Source organism: Pelophylax lessonae, assembly GCF_965119305.1.
Source record: "Pelophylax lessonae genome assembly, chromosome: 7".
In the NCBI taxonomy this organism is placed as follows: Eukaryota; Metazoa; Chordata; class Amphibia; order Anura; family Ranidae; genus Pelophylax; species Pelophylax lessonae.
Window position 1 is genome coordinate 232,037,534 of NC_138774.1, and position 18,822 is coordinate 232,056,355.

At 45.2% G+C, this 18,822-nt stretch overlaps 1 protein-coding gene across 1 annotated transcript in view; it reads left to right on the plus strand.

Annotated features, from left to right (window-relative positions):
• Nucleotides 1–18,822, plus strand: part of PLXNB3 (plexin B3) — a 206,644-nt gene that overhangs the window by 114,335 nt on the left and 73,487 nt on the right. The window contains exons 6-8 of the mRNA XM_082264425.1: nt 6,668–6,800; nt 7,657–7,813; nt 13,556–13,664. Coding sequence (XP_082120551.1) covers nt 6,668–6,800; nt 7,657–7,813; nt 13,556–13,664 — 399 coding nt within the window. The remainder of the gene's footprint in view (nt 1–6,667; nt 6,801–7,656; nt 7,814–13,555; nt 13,665–18,822) is intronic.

Here is an 18,822-nt window from a genome sequence, read left to right on the forward strand (position 1 = left end):
CAATAATGGTAAGATTTGGATTTATACTTGAGCCTTGTATGTCTGGCTTATCATTAATTGCAGAGAAAGGGAAATTATTCCCTGGGGCATTGTGGTGCATGCTGGTATGCGTTCCGCATGCATGCTGCAATGTGGTGTTACAACCCATCACAGTGTGTACTTCCTAAATTTAAAGTTAACAGGAAAAACTTCATTTACCTCTATGCACAACAGCACATTGCAGTGTACTGCTGTTAATGCTTTTTTACGCATTACATGAAAATGCAGGCATTTTTCTTTTCATTCAAAAAAGTTTGTTGAAGTGCAAATGAATACAAGACACTGATATACATGTATGTTTCAAGATACAAACAGACCACATTCCCATCCATGATGATACAGGCATACAGTGAAGTACCAATGTACACGGAAAGTTTGACTCACAAGGAGGGTCAGGTATTCTTCAACTTTCTAAAGCAGGGGTCTCTAGACTTTATAAACAAAGGTCCAGTTTATAGGTCTTTAGACTTTAGGGGGGCTGGACTATGACCAATGGGAGTAGAAAATGCCTCAGTGTCAGCGGGAGTAACAATACCTCAGGTTTAGTGGTCAGTGGGAGCAAAAAGTACAGAGCATAAGGAAGGAACAGAAATAGTGCTTCATCGTTAGTATTGGTGGACGAAGTAGTGGACCATTGTTGGTGTCAGTGGAAGGAATAGAGCCCCGTCATTGGTATTAGTGGAAGGAATAGTGCCCCATCATTGGTGTCAGTGGGAGGAATAGTGCCCTATCATTAGTATTAGTGGAAGTAGTAGTGCCCTATTGTTGGTGTCAATGGGAGGAATAGAGCCCCATCATTGGTGTCAGTGGGAGGAATAGTGCCCTAATCATTGGTGTCAGTGGGAGGTATAGTGCCCTATCATTAGTATTAGTGGAAGAAGTAGTGCCCCATTGTTAGTGTCAATGGGAGGAATAGAGCCCCATCATTGGTGTCAGTAGGAGGAATAGTGCCCCATCATTGGTGTCAGTGGGAGGAATAGTGCCCTATCATTAGTATTAGTGGAAGGAGTAGTGCCCCATTGTTGGTGTCAGTGGGAGGAATAGTGCCCCATCATTGACTGGTATCAGTGGAGGAATAGCGCCCCACCATTCGTATCAGTGGGAGGAATAGTGACCCATTGTTGGTGTCAATGGGAGAAATTGTGAAATAGTGCTATATCATCGGTGTCAATTAGAGAAATAATACCCTATCATTGGTGTCAATGTGGGACATTATGCCCCACTGTTGGTGTTAGTGGAGGTAATAGTGCCTTATTGTTGATATAAATTGGTAGGAATGATGCCCCAAAAGCTGGAGAAAGGCAAACAAAAGGGCAACAGTTTAGAGGCCACTGATCTAAAGTGACTGTCAATGGAACCGGAAGCGAAGGGGGGAATGTTCGCTAGTAGGCAAGGGTATACAAAGGAAAGGGTAAAGGAATGGAAGGGGGGGCAGGGGAGTAATGACGGGTCAGAGGGAATGTTGGCTAATAAGGAAGTGATACAAAGGAAGGGTAAAGGAACAGTAGGGAGGACTAATGAAGGGGAGGGGAGAATGTTTGCTAGTAGGGAAGGGTATACAAAAGGAAGGGTAAAGGAGCAGGTGGGGGGGGGGGGGTTGTTCACTAGTAGGGAAGGGTATACAAAGGGAAGGGTAAAGGAATGAAAGGGGGGCTGAGAGGGTAATGAAGAAGAGAGGGAGTGGGATAGATTAAGAAACGCAGGGTAAAAAAGACTGTCTGTGGGTAAGTAAAGAGAGGATCCCAGAATAAGGGATACTCCTCCCTAGTACCTCTGAAAGAAAAAAGGTGGGGGGGGGGGGGGAAATTGAAAAAAAAAAAAAAAAAAAGGTTTAGTGCCGATAAGCACTGAGGCATGCAAAACAAACCAGCACGCTTCTGAGCGGTGAACAGGGCACATAGAGAATACCGTATTTGTTTTGTATGTGTCCTTCCACCAAGCCTGTAACAATTAATGCAGATAAGCACGGCTCATTGCACCTGGTGTGAATGAGCCCTTTAATGGAATAGTTAGTGCAATATATGTTTTTTCTTTTTACTTGCATTAAGCACACTTGAAAGTGCAGGTCACTGTAATGCCCTTACATTGATGTTCAGTGTCAGAGATGCCCCCTTACATTGATGGTTATTGTTATGCTCAGTGTCTCTACCCCCTACATTGGTGTTCAGTGTCTGTTGTCCTTAAATTAGTGTTCAGTGTCTGTGCCCCCTTTGTTGGTGGTCAATATTTTGCCTCCAATATTGGTGGTCATTGTCTATGCCCCCCTACATTGGTGGTCAAAGCCTCTACCTCCACTACATTGGTGGTCAATGTCTCTGCCCCCCTAAATTAATGGTCACTGTCTCTGCTCCCCTACATTGGTTGCCATTGTTGTGCCCCTTACATTGGTGGTCATTTTCTCTGACCCTCTACATTGGTAGTCAGTGCTGTGCCCCTTACATTGGTGGTTAGTATCTGTGCCTCCTATATCAGTGGCCATTGTTGAACCTCTAACATTGGTTGTCAGTGTCGGTGCCCCCGATTTATTGGTGGCGTGTGTGCCCCCTGTGTAACCCCTTGCTACTCAGTGGTGGTCAGTATGCCCCCCTTTTCATTGGTGGTTAGCAGGAAAAGTTTTACTCATGTGATTGGTGGGAAGCACTGACAGAGGAGGAATAAAGAAAAAATAGGGAAGTGTGGTGCTGCGCTAAACAAAATCAAGATTTGACGAGTAGTATAACTCCAATTAATGTCATAAACACAAAACAAAATGTTATGTGAAAAAACAATATTCAAATGTGGAAAATAATGTGATACTAGCTGATGATTCAAAGTGAAGATGTAAAAATAACACAATAAAAAATATATAACACAATAGTAAAATCAAAAAATGTCTAATAAACTTGTAGACAAATTCAGAGTCAAAGGTGAGAGGGATAATGTTGAAAATTGGGACAGTAAAAAGACACCATAACAATATAAAGGTGGGACAATGTGTAAAGACTATAAAGTGAACAATCAGTTAGGTAAAATCAAAATAGTCCATTCAAGGTATGAACATCATAAATCCAGAAGATGAATCAAATTAAATTCATCCTTGTCTAGTGGCAGTGAAATGGTGTTAAAGGTGTCAAGTAAGTGAGTCCCAACACGAAATGTTAAACAAATTATAGGGAGAGAGTGGCTCCTCTGGGTGCACTACACCCTTACCTTACTGCTGTAAGGTAACAGCATGGGGCAAATCCATTGGCAATAATGTGGTATTCTCTTCTTCGAGTAAGGGGGAGATCCTCTGTGTGACCAGACTTCTTGGATATGGAGTTACACAAATAGTATATCATCCCGAACTCAGACAGAGTGACATGAAAGAACAAAAGCTCTATACAGTGTAGTAGGTATCCACTCGTTTTATTAAAACATGTAAAAATACAACTCACATTCAAGTAGAGTAGATCGAGCATGGGGTGAGTTTAGGGTGTATCCACCGGTAAATGCGCCGGCCGCACTTCCGGGTTCGCCTATCCTGAAAGTCCCAACGCGTGTCGTCACGTGACTTCCTTAGGGGAACCCCTACTGGATACCTACTACACTATATGGATCTTTTGTTCTTTCATGTCGCTCTGCCTGAGTTCGGGATGATATAGTATTTGTATAACTCCATCCAAGAAGTCTGGTCACACAGAGGATCTCCCCCTAACTCTAACAAGAGAATACCACATTATTGCCAGTGGATTTTCCCCATGCTATTACCTTACAGCGGTAAGGTAAGGGTGTAGTGCACCCAGAGGAGCCACTCTCTCCCTGTTAGTTGTGTAACACTTGGTGTTGGGACTCACTTAACCCCTTCAACACCATCTGGTGTTTCACTGCCACTGGACCAGGATCCATTGAATTTGATTCATCGTCTGGATTTATGATGTTCACACGTTGAATGGACTATTTTGATTTTACCTAACTGATTGTTCACTTTGTATTGTTTGCACATTGTCTCACCCTTATATTGTTAAAGTGTCTTTTCACTGTCCCAATTTTCAACATTATTCCTATCACCTTTGACTCTGAAGTCGTCTACACGTTTATTGGAATTTTTTGATTTAACTATATTGATATTTTTTATTGTGTTATATTTTTACATCTTCACTTTGAATCATCAGCTATTATCACGTTATTTTCCACATTTGAATATTGTTTTTTCACACAACATTTCGTTTTATGTTTACAACATTTATTGGAGTTATACCACTCATCATATCTTGATTTTGTTTAGCACAGCACTACACTTCCCTATTTTTCTTTACTTCTCCAAGCTTTGGATAGGCTGACTGGTAGTTGCAGCTTTCATGTTTCTTTTACATCTTCAAAGATAGCGCAGGGGATACTCTCCCATTATTACTGATAGAGGGAGAAAAGGGAGGGCTTTCAAATGTAAACACACATACTGTGTTTACATTTGTTATGATTGTGATTGGCAATCAAAAAACAGAACCATTCTGATTGGCTCTGTGTCCTCGGCTGTTATTCCCTGTCTAATGACGGCGGATCAGAGATATTGTGTGGCCACCTGTGATTCTTTGGCACACCTGATGAACCCAGATGGCACCCTAGGGTAACACAGCACCTCGGTTGAGAAAGGCTTGTTTATTCTTTATGTATAGAAAATGTAACAGGAGCTGGAACTCCCAAAACTGCCAGAGAACAAGAACAAAGTCAGGGCATTTATAGCAACAAAGACCTATAAAGAAGGCAGGGGCTGACTCAGCTTATATATCACTTTTTGGTGGACTAACCCTTTAACACTTTGTAGATTCATGTTACATAACTCGGTTTTATTGTCTAGTAATGCTGCACCATTAAATGTACACTTGCTGTAAAATGATGTTTTACATCAGGAAATTATGGAAGTTAGTCAATGTTTGCTATGAATAAGGCTACTCATCTTTACGGGGATGGCTTTACATTGCCTAATTAAAGAAATATGGCAGATTCTGTTGCACTGCTTGCAACATTTAGGCTATGTAAGGAGTAACCTAAGGGTGATGAACTTTTCAAAGTGCAATAGAAGCATTGGAGCTGCCATTGCTTTTCAAAAAGACATATTCTGGGGTCATCACTTGGCTTTACCACCTTGTGATTCACCGAACTGGAACAGACGTTCCATAGACGTATGAAATGTCTGAATCTCATGCTGCATGCATGTTCTAGCTATGTGACTGTCTAGTCTAGCCTTTCTCAACATTCCTTACTCAGAGGACCCCTAAATAAATTGTCAGATCTTGGGGAACCCCTCTAAGTTATTAGGGGTCAATGGGAAAATGCCCCTTACAATGGTAGTCAGTAGGAAAAATGTAAACCCTTACAGTGATAGTCAAAGCGCCACCCTTAAGCCTCGTACACACGCACCGATTGTTGGCCGACCGATCGGCCGTCTTTTGTCCAGTGTTGTTGTGTTGGTTGAAATGTGCTCTAGACTGCACACAAATTTTGTCGGCCAACAACAACCAACTGCAGAAGTGATGTCATGTTCTGGTCTACTTTTCGTGTGTTTTTTCTTCTCTGAGCATGCCCAGTCTTGCTCATCTGACTTTTGTCGGCTGAAATCTGTACTGATTGAGGAACAATCAGCCGTTCTGCTGACGACCAACAAAAATTTTATAGCATGCACACCAGATTTTGTTCGGCCGAAAAGTCGCAGTCGGTTGTCGGAAGCATCATACCAACAAGCCGACAATCGGCCGATCGGACGTTGGCCGAAAATTTACGGCCAACAATCGGTGCGTGTGAACGGGGCTTTACAGACTGCTATGAAGACAACTGTGTCACGCTGTTGGCTTAGCCAAATAATGTTGGTCCTGGAAATATGCAGACACTATCAAATGAGGGAGTCAATCAGCCATTACTAAAGAAACCCCAAGCAACATCTGGAAGAACCCTAAGGTTTCATGGAATTCTGGTTTAAAATGGCAGCAAAACCAGGATGAGGATGATATTCTTGGAGGCTGCATCTTTGAAAAGCTAGTCAGCAATGGCAGCTTATATAATTTAAATTAATCATGTACCGTACTTGTAAAAAAAAAAAAAATACTTACCTCTTGTGCTGCTCATGTGGACGAATGCTGCTTCGCTGAAGAAAAATACCCAGCTGAAGTTTCTTCTGAAACTAACTCTTCTCAAAGTGTTGACCTCCTGGGTCTCTTGCTGCTCTCACTGGTTCCTCCTGCTAACCTCCACATCATTACTGTATTCTGTAGTGACAAAATAGCAAAATAGGCGTTGGAGGAGTGCTAGACTCAAAGGTAAGTATGATCTGGTGTTATCACTAGTCTTGAGAGGCAGCTCTCTATCATAGAGGATAGCCCTGTGGATCCCTGGAGCAATCCAAAGAAAGTGTAATTGATGGGTGTGCCACAAGTCTATAACTGTTTTAGTAAAGACTTATTGATCTTGATAAAATATTAATAGGTTGTCTGTATTTAGGGTGCTCATAAAAGATCTCGATAAAAGTTTTTAGTCCTGATGAAGCGAAACTTGTGAGCCCTGAAATGTTTTAGATTTATCTTTTATCAAGCTTAAGGGCTCTTGCACACAACCATACATTATGGCGCACAGAATAGTTTTTTCTTTTCTAATTCTCATTCTGTCTGCTTCACAGGTGCACAGAGAAGCAGCAGTGCGAGAACAGTGATAAGGATAACCACTGGTTATGGAGCTTTGATGATCAAGTTCAGTGTGTGACCATCCAGGATCTCTCACCAGCCAATCAGAGCCGGCAGGAGCAAACCGAGGTATGTGATGGCGAGCAGAATAGGGCTAGTCATGGTGTATGGTGGCCCTATCAGGGGCGTAACTACAGGGGTTGCAGGGGTTGCAATTGCAACCGGGCCCCATGCTCCAGGGGGCCTGTGCGGCTCCCCTGTACACCTGGATAGGAGGGGCGGCCGGGGCAGCATGTAGAGAAATCACTGTCCTCCTTTTTCCTCCTGTAGTTGCTGGAGGAAAATGGAGGAGATTGGTTCCTCTGTATGCTGCTCCCGCCACTCCTCCTATCCAGTTCACTTGTGTTCTGCTGTCTCTGGGCCCCTGTGTGCTCCCTCCCCTCTCCTGGTGGCTGCTGCAGGGGATGTGTCACAATAGAGAACCAGGAAGGGGTCGGTAAATATGTAATTTACCAGCTCCTTCCTTTTCTGAATGGACAGAGTCATAGTCAGTGACATTGTAAAAAAATAAAAACATTCCACCACCGTGGGGAGGCCCCAAGATGGCGGGAAGGGGGCCCACTGCAGAATTGTGAAAGGGTCCCGCTGTGGGACCATAATAAAGGGCCCCACAACAAGAGTAAAGGGCCCCAGGATCAGTGGGAAGAGCCCCAGGCTTGAAGGGAAGGGCCCCGGCCAGGGGTTCCGGTGTTCCCTTGATGGTTTCTTGTACCGGGGCCCTGAAGGTTCTAGTTACGCCTCTGGGCCATATCACCAGTTATTGTGTATATGTTAAGAACAGTTGGTCCCATCCAAAGGCCAAACAGTTTTTGGCTGTAGATGACACTGTATGTCAAAGAATTCCTCATGTGGGCTATAGATTTGGGATGTTATAATAGTACACGTGCAATCCTGTTTAGTAATATTTCCCATCTTTTCCCATTAGATCTCCATGACCGTACTGCAGCTTCCAGTTATCACAGATGGGGACAGTTGGAAATGTGTCTTTAATGAGTCATCCAGTCCTGCCCAGGTGTATGGCAACCAGGTCCGATGCAGCTCTCCACCTCTGGAAGAGCTCCCCCCCAATCCTCCAGGGAAAGGTAAATCAAGACCTAAACTGAAGTGCACTTGATTTTGTGTGACTTCAAGCACAGCTGTGCATTGCCTATATAGTCCAAAGCAACAAATTTACTTTAATTCCCCCTATCAATGGGGTGGATGGCAGGCGGGATATCCTGCTGTGAATTTGTGATAATGGAATACATTTTTATGGTTGTAGGACAGGGACCTGCTCTTGGATAAGAGCCCAATATTCACTGGTGGATCAAGCCACCGTGAGCATTTTAGGAGCGGGGTGGAGTGTTGTTGTTTCTACAAGGTACAATTCCGTTATATTTTCAGAATCATTTGACTACTTAGATTTGCTTTTCTCAACCTTTTTACCCCAGAGGAATCGTGAAATGATTTTCAGATCTCGGGGAACCCCTGCTAAAACCAAATAATTGGCAGTCAGTGGGAGAAATGTCCCTTAGATTGGTGGCCAATGAGTCAAATGCCCCTCTTAACACTGGTGGTCACAATGCCACCCTTACAGATGGCTTAAAACACCATTAATGTCATGCAGCTGGCTTTTTCAGGTGGTATTGGCCCCTGAAACTGTATAGGAACCATCAAATAGAAGGTAAATCAGCTACAGTTCAAGGAACCCTTAGTAACCTCTGGAAGAGCCTAGGGTTCAATAAAATTCTGATTGAGAGTGGCTGACTTAGATGGTTTCACTTTGTAGTAGGCACTTGTACATTCATCACATCCTTTCTAAAGGCCAGCCCATTCCATAGCTTATACCCTTTTCTCTAGGATCAGTATGAAAGGAGTCAATGTCATGCAGTGATCCGATCATTTATTCACACCATTAGAAAAAGAATGGCCCAGAATTCCCTTGTGCAGAACTTTTGAGCTCAGGCCCCAGCCCAATCCCCCTTAACCAATCCTCTGCGACCACTTAATCCCTCCTTCCTCCACCCATGTCCTGGCCATGCCCCATCAATCAAGGCTCTCTTTCCCAAAAGGATCAAGAGGCTTTCATTCAACCTACTTCCATTGAGCCCAGGTCAGCCCTAGCTTATGACTGGACAGTGAAAGGAGGAGCTGCACAGTCGTGAGCTCATCTCTCCATCACTCTGCTCTCTGCTCCTATCAGTGCTTCTTGTCCGCACATGAACTGGTTGGCCCCTTGTGCTACTGCTTCCTCTAAACCTGCAGCCCTGCTGTACAGAACCTGCAGGAGGCTGATACCAAGTTACATCAAGGTGTTACACTGCTTGCATTAAAAAAAATAATCATTTCAGAGCTGCATTTATTTGTGCTTTTATATCTTCCTAAAATTAGGCTGTAATTTTGTATTCTTGGGTTTGAATGCACGTTATTTTTTTACAGGTATTTGTAGCAGAGGTGACAATAGCAGAGGTGACCGTAGCATAGGTGACAGTAGCTACAAATGTCCTATAAGATCACCCATATCTGTAATAGGAGGATGGGGGGGTTCCTCCTTTAATATGTCTCCTAACGCTCCATTATGGTATAACCCAGGGTTGCAGGAACTCTACAAGCTGGATGATCCTAGGAGGTGGGCAGGTTTTGATCTTAAAGATGCACATCAGTTGTTTGTAGATCACACATTTAATACCTTCTCAGAGATTCGGGCGGGGCTGGGTATACCCTCCACCTGTTGGTTTATATATCAGCAACTCAAACATGCGGTGGCAGCACAGTTTGGACTCCGGGGGGTGCACTTTGCTCCAACCCAGTTGGAACGGGAACTAATGGACGCTCATCATACTAAATTCATCTCTAGATAATATGCTTTGATACTTACTGATAACGAGGAGAAAATGGCAGCGCTAAAAGAGAGGTTGTGTGGAGTTGCCGCAGTTGGAGGGGGTGGAATGGGAGGATCTTCTGGGATCCCAGTTTAATGGGATAATAGTTGCAGGGGATAGAGTGATTCAATTTAATTATCTGCACAGGATTTACTACACTCCACATAGATTATATAAAATGGGGAGGCTTCCTTGCCCGGTGTGTCACTGTTGTCAGGCGGATAGGGGAGACTTCCTTCATATGGTCTGGTCATGCCCGGGGGTTCAAGTCTTCTGGAAAGAGGTGTGTACATTTATGGAGGAGAAATTGGCACTCCGGAATATTTGCTCTCCTGACAGATGTCTTTTGGGCAATCTGGCTGAGGAGGATCTTCGGCAGTCTCAAAAGACTCTGCTATGTATTCTCTTCTTCTATGCAAAAAATGGATTGCTTTGAGATGGAAGAAGTCTGAACTACCCAAGGTCAGGGCTTAGGTGGAGTTGGTTAATAACGTCTTACCTCTGTATAAGCTTACGTATTTAGCTTGGGGATGCCCAAAAAAATTCAATAAAATATGGTCATCCTGGCTGGACTCGGTCTCCGGGTCAGTAGATGTTTAGGCTTCTAGGACTATCTGCTTAATAACATTACAATGGTTAACTAATATCGTTGTTGTTATTTATCTGCACTATCTGACTTGTCCGATGGCTCGTGCTACATGGATTGCACCACTGTTTAAGATATCCTGGGCATTGTTGAAGGGGTGGAAAGTTATTTGGTTTCTATATTTAGGTGTGTGTTTCTTTTTGGTTGTTTCCCAAAAAAAAATAAAATTTATAGAGAGGAAGCGTAAGGGGGGCAGTTTTTACATGTATTGTTTATTCATTGAATTCTTACTTTGGGTATGCCTTATGGTTGTATGAGCATTCTCCTGTTATATAGCTTGATGACCTCTGGAACACATTTTTCTCTTTGTGAATGTTTGGTTGCCTTTGTTTGGTGTTTTGCAATAATATAAATACCTTTAAAAAAGAGGTGACCGTAGCAGAGGTGACCGTAGCAGAGGTGACCGTAGCAGAGGTGACCGTAGCAGAGGTGACCGTAGCAGAGGTGACCGTAGCAGAGGTGACCCCGTAGCAGAGGTGACCCCGTAGCAGAGGTGACCCCGTAGCAGAGGTGACCCCGTAGCAGAGGTGACCCCGTAGCAGAGGTGACCCCGTAGCAGAGGTGACCCCGTAGCAGAGGTGACGGTAGCAGAGGTGACGGTAGCAGAGGTGACGGTAGCAGAGGTGACCGTGTTTGCATTATTGGCACATCTCTACCATGCACATTGTCTGCCTGGAAGTAAAACAACATTCTGTAATCCGGTTTCGGAGGAATTCTGAGCATTCATCACCTCCAGAGCCAACAGAAGGGTCATGCTGGTTGTCATGCTGGTATAGATGGGGAAGTTACTGGTCACCAGTCTGGGCATGTGGTGTAACTGATCACAAGACTGTCCCTGACTTAAGACTTTTCTTAATAATTGTGTATTTAAGCCCCGTACACACGTACCGATGGTCGGCTTACAAATGTTCCTCTTTTCTCCCCGGGATGTCGGTGTCTGCTGAAAAGTGCAAAGACAGCACAAGGACAGCACAAGAATTTTGTCCGCCGACTGCAGAAGTGATGTCATGTAATGGTTAACTTTCCCTGTGTTTTCTATTTTCTGAGCATGCCCAGTCTTGCAAATCTGCGGTCTGTCGGCCGAATTGTGTACTGACAGGCGAACAATCGTCCGTTCTGGTGTCGGCATACAAATATTTTCATGTTTGCACGAAAGACTTTTGTCCGCGGATTGTGCGCAGACATCTGTCGGAGGCACCATACTAACACGCGTACAATCGGCAGATCCTTCGTCCACCGACGTTTGTATGCCGACGATCGGTACGTGTGTACGGGCCTTTAGGCTACACGTGCCATTCATGTCTTATTTTATCCTAGTTCCTCTTTCTGATGAATTTCTCTCTATTGTCTTATAGACAGAATTCACCTAAAGAAATTTAAGTCGGCAGAAATAAAGGACACCAATTAATTTGGTTCTGCAACCCTTAGTACCTCATTTAAATGTATTTTTTTAATGCAAGTAGTGTAAATACTTAAATTGGACATGGTATCCACTTCTGCCTTCCCTGTACAAGAGTTCTGTCTGATTTGACAATCAGCAAAGCTGTTTAAAGCCCACTGAGCTAAAATCACTTACAGGGTTTGCCACCAAAGGAGCAAAGGGGATGCTGATGTAAGAGGGGGACTCTGAAGGGGATGCAGATGTAAGAGGGGGACTCTGAAGGGGATGCTGATGTAAGGGGGACTCTGAAGGGGATGCTGATGTAAGGGGGATACTGAAGGGGATGCTGATGAAAGGGGGACTCTGAAGGGGATGCTGATGTAAGGGGGATACTGAAGGGGATGCTGATGTAAGGGGGATACTGAAGGAGATGCTGATGCAAGGGGGATACTGAAGGGGATGCTGATGCAAGGGGGACTCTGAAGGGGATGCTGATGCAAGGGGGACTCTGAAGGGGATGCTGATGTAAGGGGGATACTGAAGGGGATGCTGATGTAAGGGGGATACTGAAGGGGATGCTGATGTAAGGGGGACTCTGAAGGGGATGCTGATGTAAGGGGGACTCTGAAGGGGATGCTGATGTAAGGGGGACTCTGAAGGGGATGCTGATGCAAGGGGGACTCTGAAGGGGATGCTGATGTAAGGGGGATACTGAAGGGGATGCTGATGTAAGGGGGATACTGAAGGGGATGCAGAAGTAAGAGGGGGACTCTGAAAGGGATGCTGATGTAAGGGGGATACTGAAGGGGATGCTGATGTAAGGGGGATACTGAAGGGGATGCTGATGTAAGAGCGGGACTCCAAAAGTGATCCTGATACAAGAAGGGGCCTCTAAGGATCCTGATATAAAAGGGGGACTCTGCTAAGGATCCTAATATAAGAGAGGGGACTCTGATGGGGATCCTGATGTAAAAGGGGACTCTAATGAGGACCCTGGTATAAGAAGGGTGCTCTGATCGGGATCCTTAGCTAAAAGAGGACTCTGATGGTGATCCTTATGTGAGAGGGGGGACTCTGATGTAAAGAGGACTCTGATGAGGATCCTGTTGTAAAAGGACACGGAATCTGCAGTAAATGTTTATAGCAATCAATCAGTTTCTAACTTCCATTTTCAAAACTTAAGGCTTTATTTACACTTGCATTTGGGGGTTGGGAAAAACACACAGTTAAGCTGTATTTTTACCACTTCCAACCACTCCACCTTAAGCTGCAAAGGCACACATGCTGGGGCAGCAATGCTTTGCATCATGGTGTGGCAAAAAAAACCTACTGACGCACTCTGTAGGCAGTAATACCCACCGAAAGTGACCTATTTACCTAAATGGGGGGCACCCTGCAACCTTGTGCCATGCAAGTGGAGATGGTGGTGCCAGTTTTTAAGGTTAAAACGGGGGGCAAGAACATAAACTCTCCTCACAGCCTCTCAAATGCCCTCTGAAGAGAGATCCACCCCACCGAACAAGTTCATTAAAGAAGCTGATTGGTCACCACGTACTACTGCTCCAGATTTTGTCTGCTCACGTTTTGATTAATTCACCCTCATTGTGTTTAAAACTGAACACTGTGGAAATACACTGGTGGAGTATGGAGGAGTGCCACCTGCTGGGGAAGAGGATTGGGTACGTAAAACTGCTTTTTCAGTCCCCTGGACCCTTAAAGAGAATTTCACTTTTATATATTTTAGATTATATTGCATATTTTTATATATTTTTTTTTATCCTACTGAGGTTTAGCTGAAATGACTCACGCTCTCCAATGAGGATTTGTTTAGTATATTACATGTATAAATATATATATTTTATTATACAAAATGTATTATGTGTTTGGCGCTCTCTGTTCCTGGAGTCCTGAATTGAAAACGTCTTTTTCTTGGCAGATCACGTAACCGTACGATTAGAGTTGGTGTTCCAGGATATCACTGTCACTGTGACGGACTTCATCTTCTACGACTGCTCAGCTGTAATGGATTTGGCCGTTTCTAACCCGTGAGTTTCTGGGACATTTGTTCCATTTTCAGTGAGGTGACCAGGGAATCATTTGGGTGTTGAAATACTGCGTCTGATTTTCTGCTACAATAATCTTGATAACAAATAATCCGTAGTACCCAATTGGGAAAGGACCCCTTTCCGCTGGCTTCCCACCGGCCCTTTAAGAGATCCTGGGCTTCCAGATCACTGGTCTCGTGGATTGGCTCTCACAGGCATCACAAGGTACAGAGCCACTCTGACTGACTCTGTGCATTTTGCCCTTTGACTTGCGTTGTGTAATAACAGCTTGATCACAAGCCGCTTGTGGGGTTTTTTTGGGGGGGATTTTTTTTTACTGCAGTACCAGAGGCGTAACTAGAACCTTCAGGGCCCCGGTGCAAGAAACCATGAAGGGCCCCCCCGGACCCCTGGCCGGGGCCCTTCCCTTCAAGCCCCGGGCTCTTCCCACTGATCCTGTGGCCCTTTACTCCGCTTGCGGGGCCCTTTATTGCGGCCCCACAGCGCGTCCCTTTCACAAGTTTTGCAGTGGGCCCCCCTTCCTGCCATCTTGGGGCCTCCCCACGGTGGTGGAATGCCAGGGCCCAGTTGCAAGTGTGACCTTTGCGATCCTGAAAGTTCACCCACTGGTGTCAGTAGTTGTTATTTTTTGGTATTTTAATTGTATTATTTTTTATCATTTTATTTAATTTTTTTACAATGTCACTGACTATGACTCTGCCCATTTAGAGAAGCAAGGAGCTGGTAAATTACATATTTACCGACCCCTTCCTGGTTCTCTATTGTTACACATCCCCTGCAGCAGCCGGCAGGAAAGGGGAGGGATCACAGTGGGGGGGGGGACCAGGGGAGCACACAGGGGCCCAGACAGCAGAACACAAGTATACTGGATAGGAGGGGTGGCGGGGGTAGCATACAGAGGATCCAATCTCCTCCATTTTCTTTCTGCAGCTACAGGAGGAAAAAGGAGGACAGTGATTTCTCTACATGCTGCCCCCGCCTCCCCTCCTATCCAATGCTGGGCCCCCTGGAGCATTGGGCCCGGTTGCAATCGCAACCCCTGCAACCCCTGTAGTTACGCCCCTGTGCAGTACTGTTTTTAAACGGCGCTCAAGAAAATTCACCCACCCACCTTATTTTTTTTTTTTTTTACAACCAAGTGCCAGCAAGGTGGTTAAAGATATATATATATATATATATATATATATATATATATATATATATATATATATATATATATATATAATGTATGTGTTTTTTTCTCTATCGTTCATTGACGGACGCAGTCCTCTGATGCATATCAGTAGGGTAATACCGCCCCCTACAGGAGAAGGACACTAGGCAGAAATAATTTCTGGCTACGCCTATGGGCAGTCCCTGGGGCTATACCCTCTCTCTTCCTGCATAGGATGTCAGTTTTAATCTGCCTAGTCAATCAGACAATGCCACGGCCGTGGCTTACGTCAATCACCAAGGGGGCACCAAGAGTGTCCTTGCGGCCCTGGAAGTGGCGGAAGTTCTACGTTGGGTGGAGCGCCATGTTCCGGCTCTATCCGCGGTCCACATTCTGGGAGTGGAAAATTGGCAGGCGGATTACCTCAGCCGTCAGGCTTGGATGCAGGGGAGTGGTCCCTGCATCCGGAGGTGTTTCAACAGTTGTGCCTTCGCTGGGGCACTCCGGATGTGGATCTGTTGGCGTCTCTAATCAACAGGAAGGTACAGAGGTCTGTGGCCTGCTCCCGGGACCCTCTAGCAGACACTGCAGATGCGCTGGTGGCCCCCTGGGGCCAGTACCGGCTGATATATGCCTTTCCTTCTCTCAAGTTGTTGCCAAGACTTGTTCGCAGGATAGAGGCGGAAGGGATTCCGGTCATTCTTGTGGCTCCGGACTGGCCTTGTCGCGCCTGGTACACCGACCTGGTCAGGCTTGTCGCAGAAGCCCCGTGGAGGCTTCCTCTCAGGGTGGATCTGCTCTCTCAGGGGCCAATCTTCCATCCTGCTTTACAGTCGCTGGCTTTGACGGCTTGGCTGTTGAAAGCCAGATGCTGAAGGACAGGGGTTTATCTGCTTCAGTGATTCCCACTCTGCTAAAAGCGAGGAAGGCGACTTCCAGGAAGATTTATCATCGTACGCGAAAGTCGTACATTGCGTGGTGTGAGTCCCTTGGGACCCACCCTCGCTCCTATTCAGTGGCTCGAATCTTGGCTTTCCTTCAACGGGGAGTTGATCAAATGTTGGCCTTGAGTACTATCAGGGGTCAGGTCTCAGCCTTGGCTATTTTCTTCCAGAGGCCATTGGCCGCCCATTCCCTGGTGCATAGTTTCATCCAGGGGGTGCAACACTTGGTACCACCGGTGCGACCTCCGCTACCGCCATGTAATTTTGGTGCTGTCGGTTCTCCAGAGGCCTCCTTTTGAGAATATTCGGGAGTTCCCCCTGCTTACCTTGTCTCAGAAGCTGACCTTCTTGGTGGTTATCACTTCTGCGCGCAGGTTGTCGGAAATGGCGGCGTTGTCCTGTCGTTCTCCCTATCTGGTGGTTCACAGGGACAAGGTGGTACTTTGGCCGGATCCGTCCTTCCTGCCAAAGGTAGTTTCCATTTTTCACTTAAATGAGGAAATCGTGTTACCTTCCTTATGTCCTAAGCCAGAACATTCTAAGGAATTTGCCATGCATACCCTGGATGTTCTTCGGGCGCTCAAGGTGTATTTGGCATCTACTGAGTCTTTTCGCAAGTCTGACTGTTTGTGCTCACGGATGGCCCAAAGAAAGGGCTGCCTGCGTCTGCTGTGACTATTTCCAGATGGATCAGACAGACAGTGGTGCAGGCTTATTCCATTAGGGGTCAGGTTCCGCCCTACCCTGTCAAGGCGCACTCTACTCGGGCGCTTAGTGCTTCTTGGGCTTTTCGCCATCAGGCGTCTGTGCTTCAGGTGTGCAAGGCGGCTTGGTCGTCTGGTCACACCTTTACCAAATTTTATAAGGTGGATGTGATGGCATCTGCGGATGCCTCCTTTGGCCACAAGGTTTTGCAGGCTGCTGTTTAGGGGGCCTCTTGGCCTTCCTTGAGGGTGTTTTTTCTGTTTGTTTTCAGGTGGACCTCATCTGTTTGTTCTGAGGTGTCCCGTGTTGCCTGTTTGGCCATGTTGGCCTTAGGGGACTGTTTTCTCTTTGTTCTGGTTCCCACCCCTCATTTTGGTACTGCTTTGGGACGTCTCAACTGCGTCCGTCAATGAACGATAGAGAAAACTGGATTTTTAACTTACCATAAAATACTTTTCTCTTAGGTTCATTGAGGGACACAGTACCCGCCCTCTAATTTTTTGAGTGGGTTGGTGTGTTTTTCTCTGGCACTGCTTTACAAAACTGACATCCTATGCAGGAAGAGAGAGGGTAATACCCCCAGGGACTTCCCATAGGCGTAGCCAGAAATTCTTTCTGCCTAGTGTCCTACTCCTGTAGGGGGCAGTATTACCCTACTGATATGCATCAAAGGACAGCATCCATCAATAAACCGAAAGAGAAAAGGATTTTATCGTAAGTCAAAAATCCATTTTTTTTTTTTTTTTAGCTTAGCATATCTTGCCTCCCAGTCCCAGATGTCATATTTACACTGATCAGCCATAACATTATGACCACTCACCCAATATTGTGTATGGCCCCCTTTTGCTAAAAAAAGCCCTGACCCATTGAGGCATGGACACCAAAGTAACATCCACATGAATGGCAGGACCCAAGGTTTCCCAGCAGAACATTGCCCAAAGCATCACACTGCCTCTGCCGACTTACCTTCTTATACCGCATCCTGGTGCCATCTCTTCCCCAGGTAGGTGACGCACACACACTCAGCCATCCACATGCTTAAAAGAAAATGTGATTCATCAGACCAGGCCACCTTCTTCCATTGCTCTATAGTCCAGTTCTGATGTTCATGTGACCATTGTAAGAGCTTTTGGCTGTGGACACGGGTCATCATGGGCTTCACAGCCCCATTCACAACTCTGCTTTTACCACATCAACTTCGTGGACAACATGTTCACTTGCTGCCTAATATATACCACCAATTTTCGGATGCCACTGTAACAAGATATTCCCTTTACCTGCCAGTGGTCCTATTGCTATGGCTGATCGGTGTATAGTTTCTACTGTTCAGCAGTGTTAATCGAATAGGGCTTTAGTTTTTTATTTGACCTGTGATTGGCTGTCACAGAGATCACATGATTGGGAACCCACCCTACTGGCTCCTGAGTTGCTTTGTGACCAGGAGCTGTTGATGACGGTGAGGTCACAGTACCCCCCAGCAAGTGAGAAATAGGGACCACCTCCGTACTGCCACATATATGGGTTTGGCCAGTGGGAAGCGGTTAAAGCGCACCATAAACGTATTTTTTATTTTTGGTTGGGGGGCGATTTAAACCTCTGTTGGATATTGTCCTCTGGGCTTCATTGAGGAGATCTTCCTTCACTTCCTGTCCTGTAGACACAGCAGGAAGTGTGAGGAGTCCATCCTATGGTGGTCACAAAAGCATCCATATGCTCCTAAAATTGACCAAACTGAAGGGAAAAATAATGTTGCACACAAACTCTTTCCATTTGACAATTAAGCACAGATCGAGTCTGCAAACAATTGAATAGCCATACCTTCCCCTCCCATCATTTCAGACTCTAGTTTCATTAAACTGAGTGGATCGGCCAGGGTGGAATATTATTGATCGCTTTGCATTGCTTTAGCACTGAGATGCTTTTGAATATATCCATATTTTAATCGATCATTGAGATTACATGGTGAGAACAGATGAAATCAATAACTTGCAATCGTATCTGAACTATCGATTGGAAATCATCTCCCTGTGTGTTGCATATCAGTTGAATTGGTTGTTGATTATAGATCAATTATATCAATCAGGAAAGAAATAGATCCTTAATAGAATTGCGTATAGCCTCCGATACCTTGAATGACAACTGATTGCTACATGTATGACTACCATTAGGCAGTTTGCCAAAAACAGTTGTCCCCATTGGAAGATTTCCCCTGTACTCCTGTTTTGGGAATGACTGTAAGATTTTGCATTTCCCATCACTATTCATAGAATAAATGGACCAACTTTGGTGTGTGGTAGATTTCACCATGAACTGAATAAGGTATTTTTTCATTTGC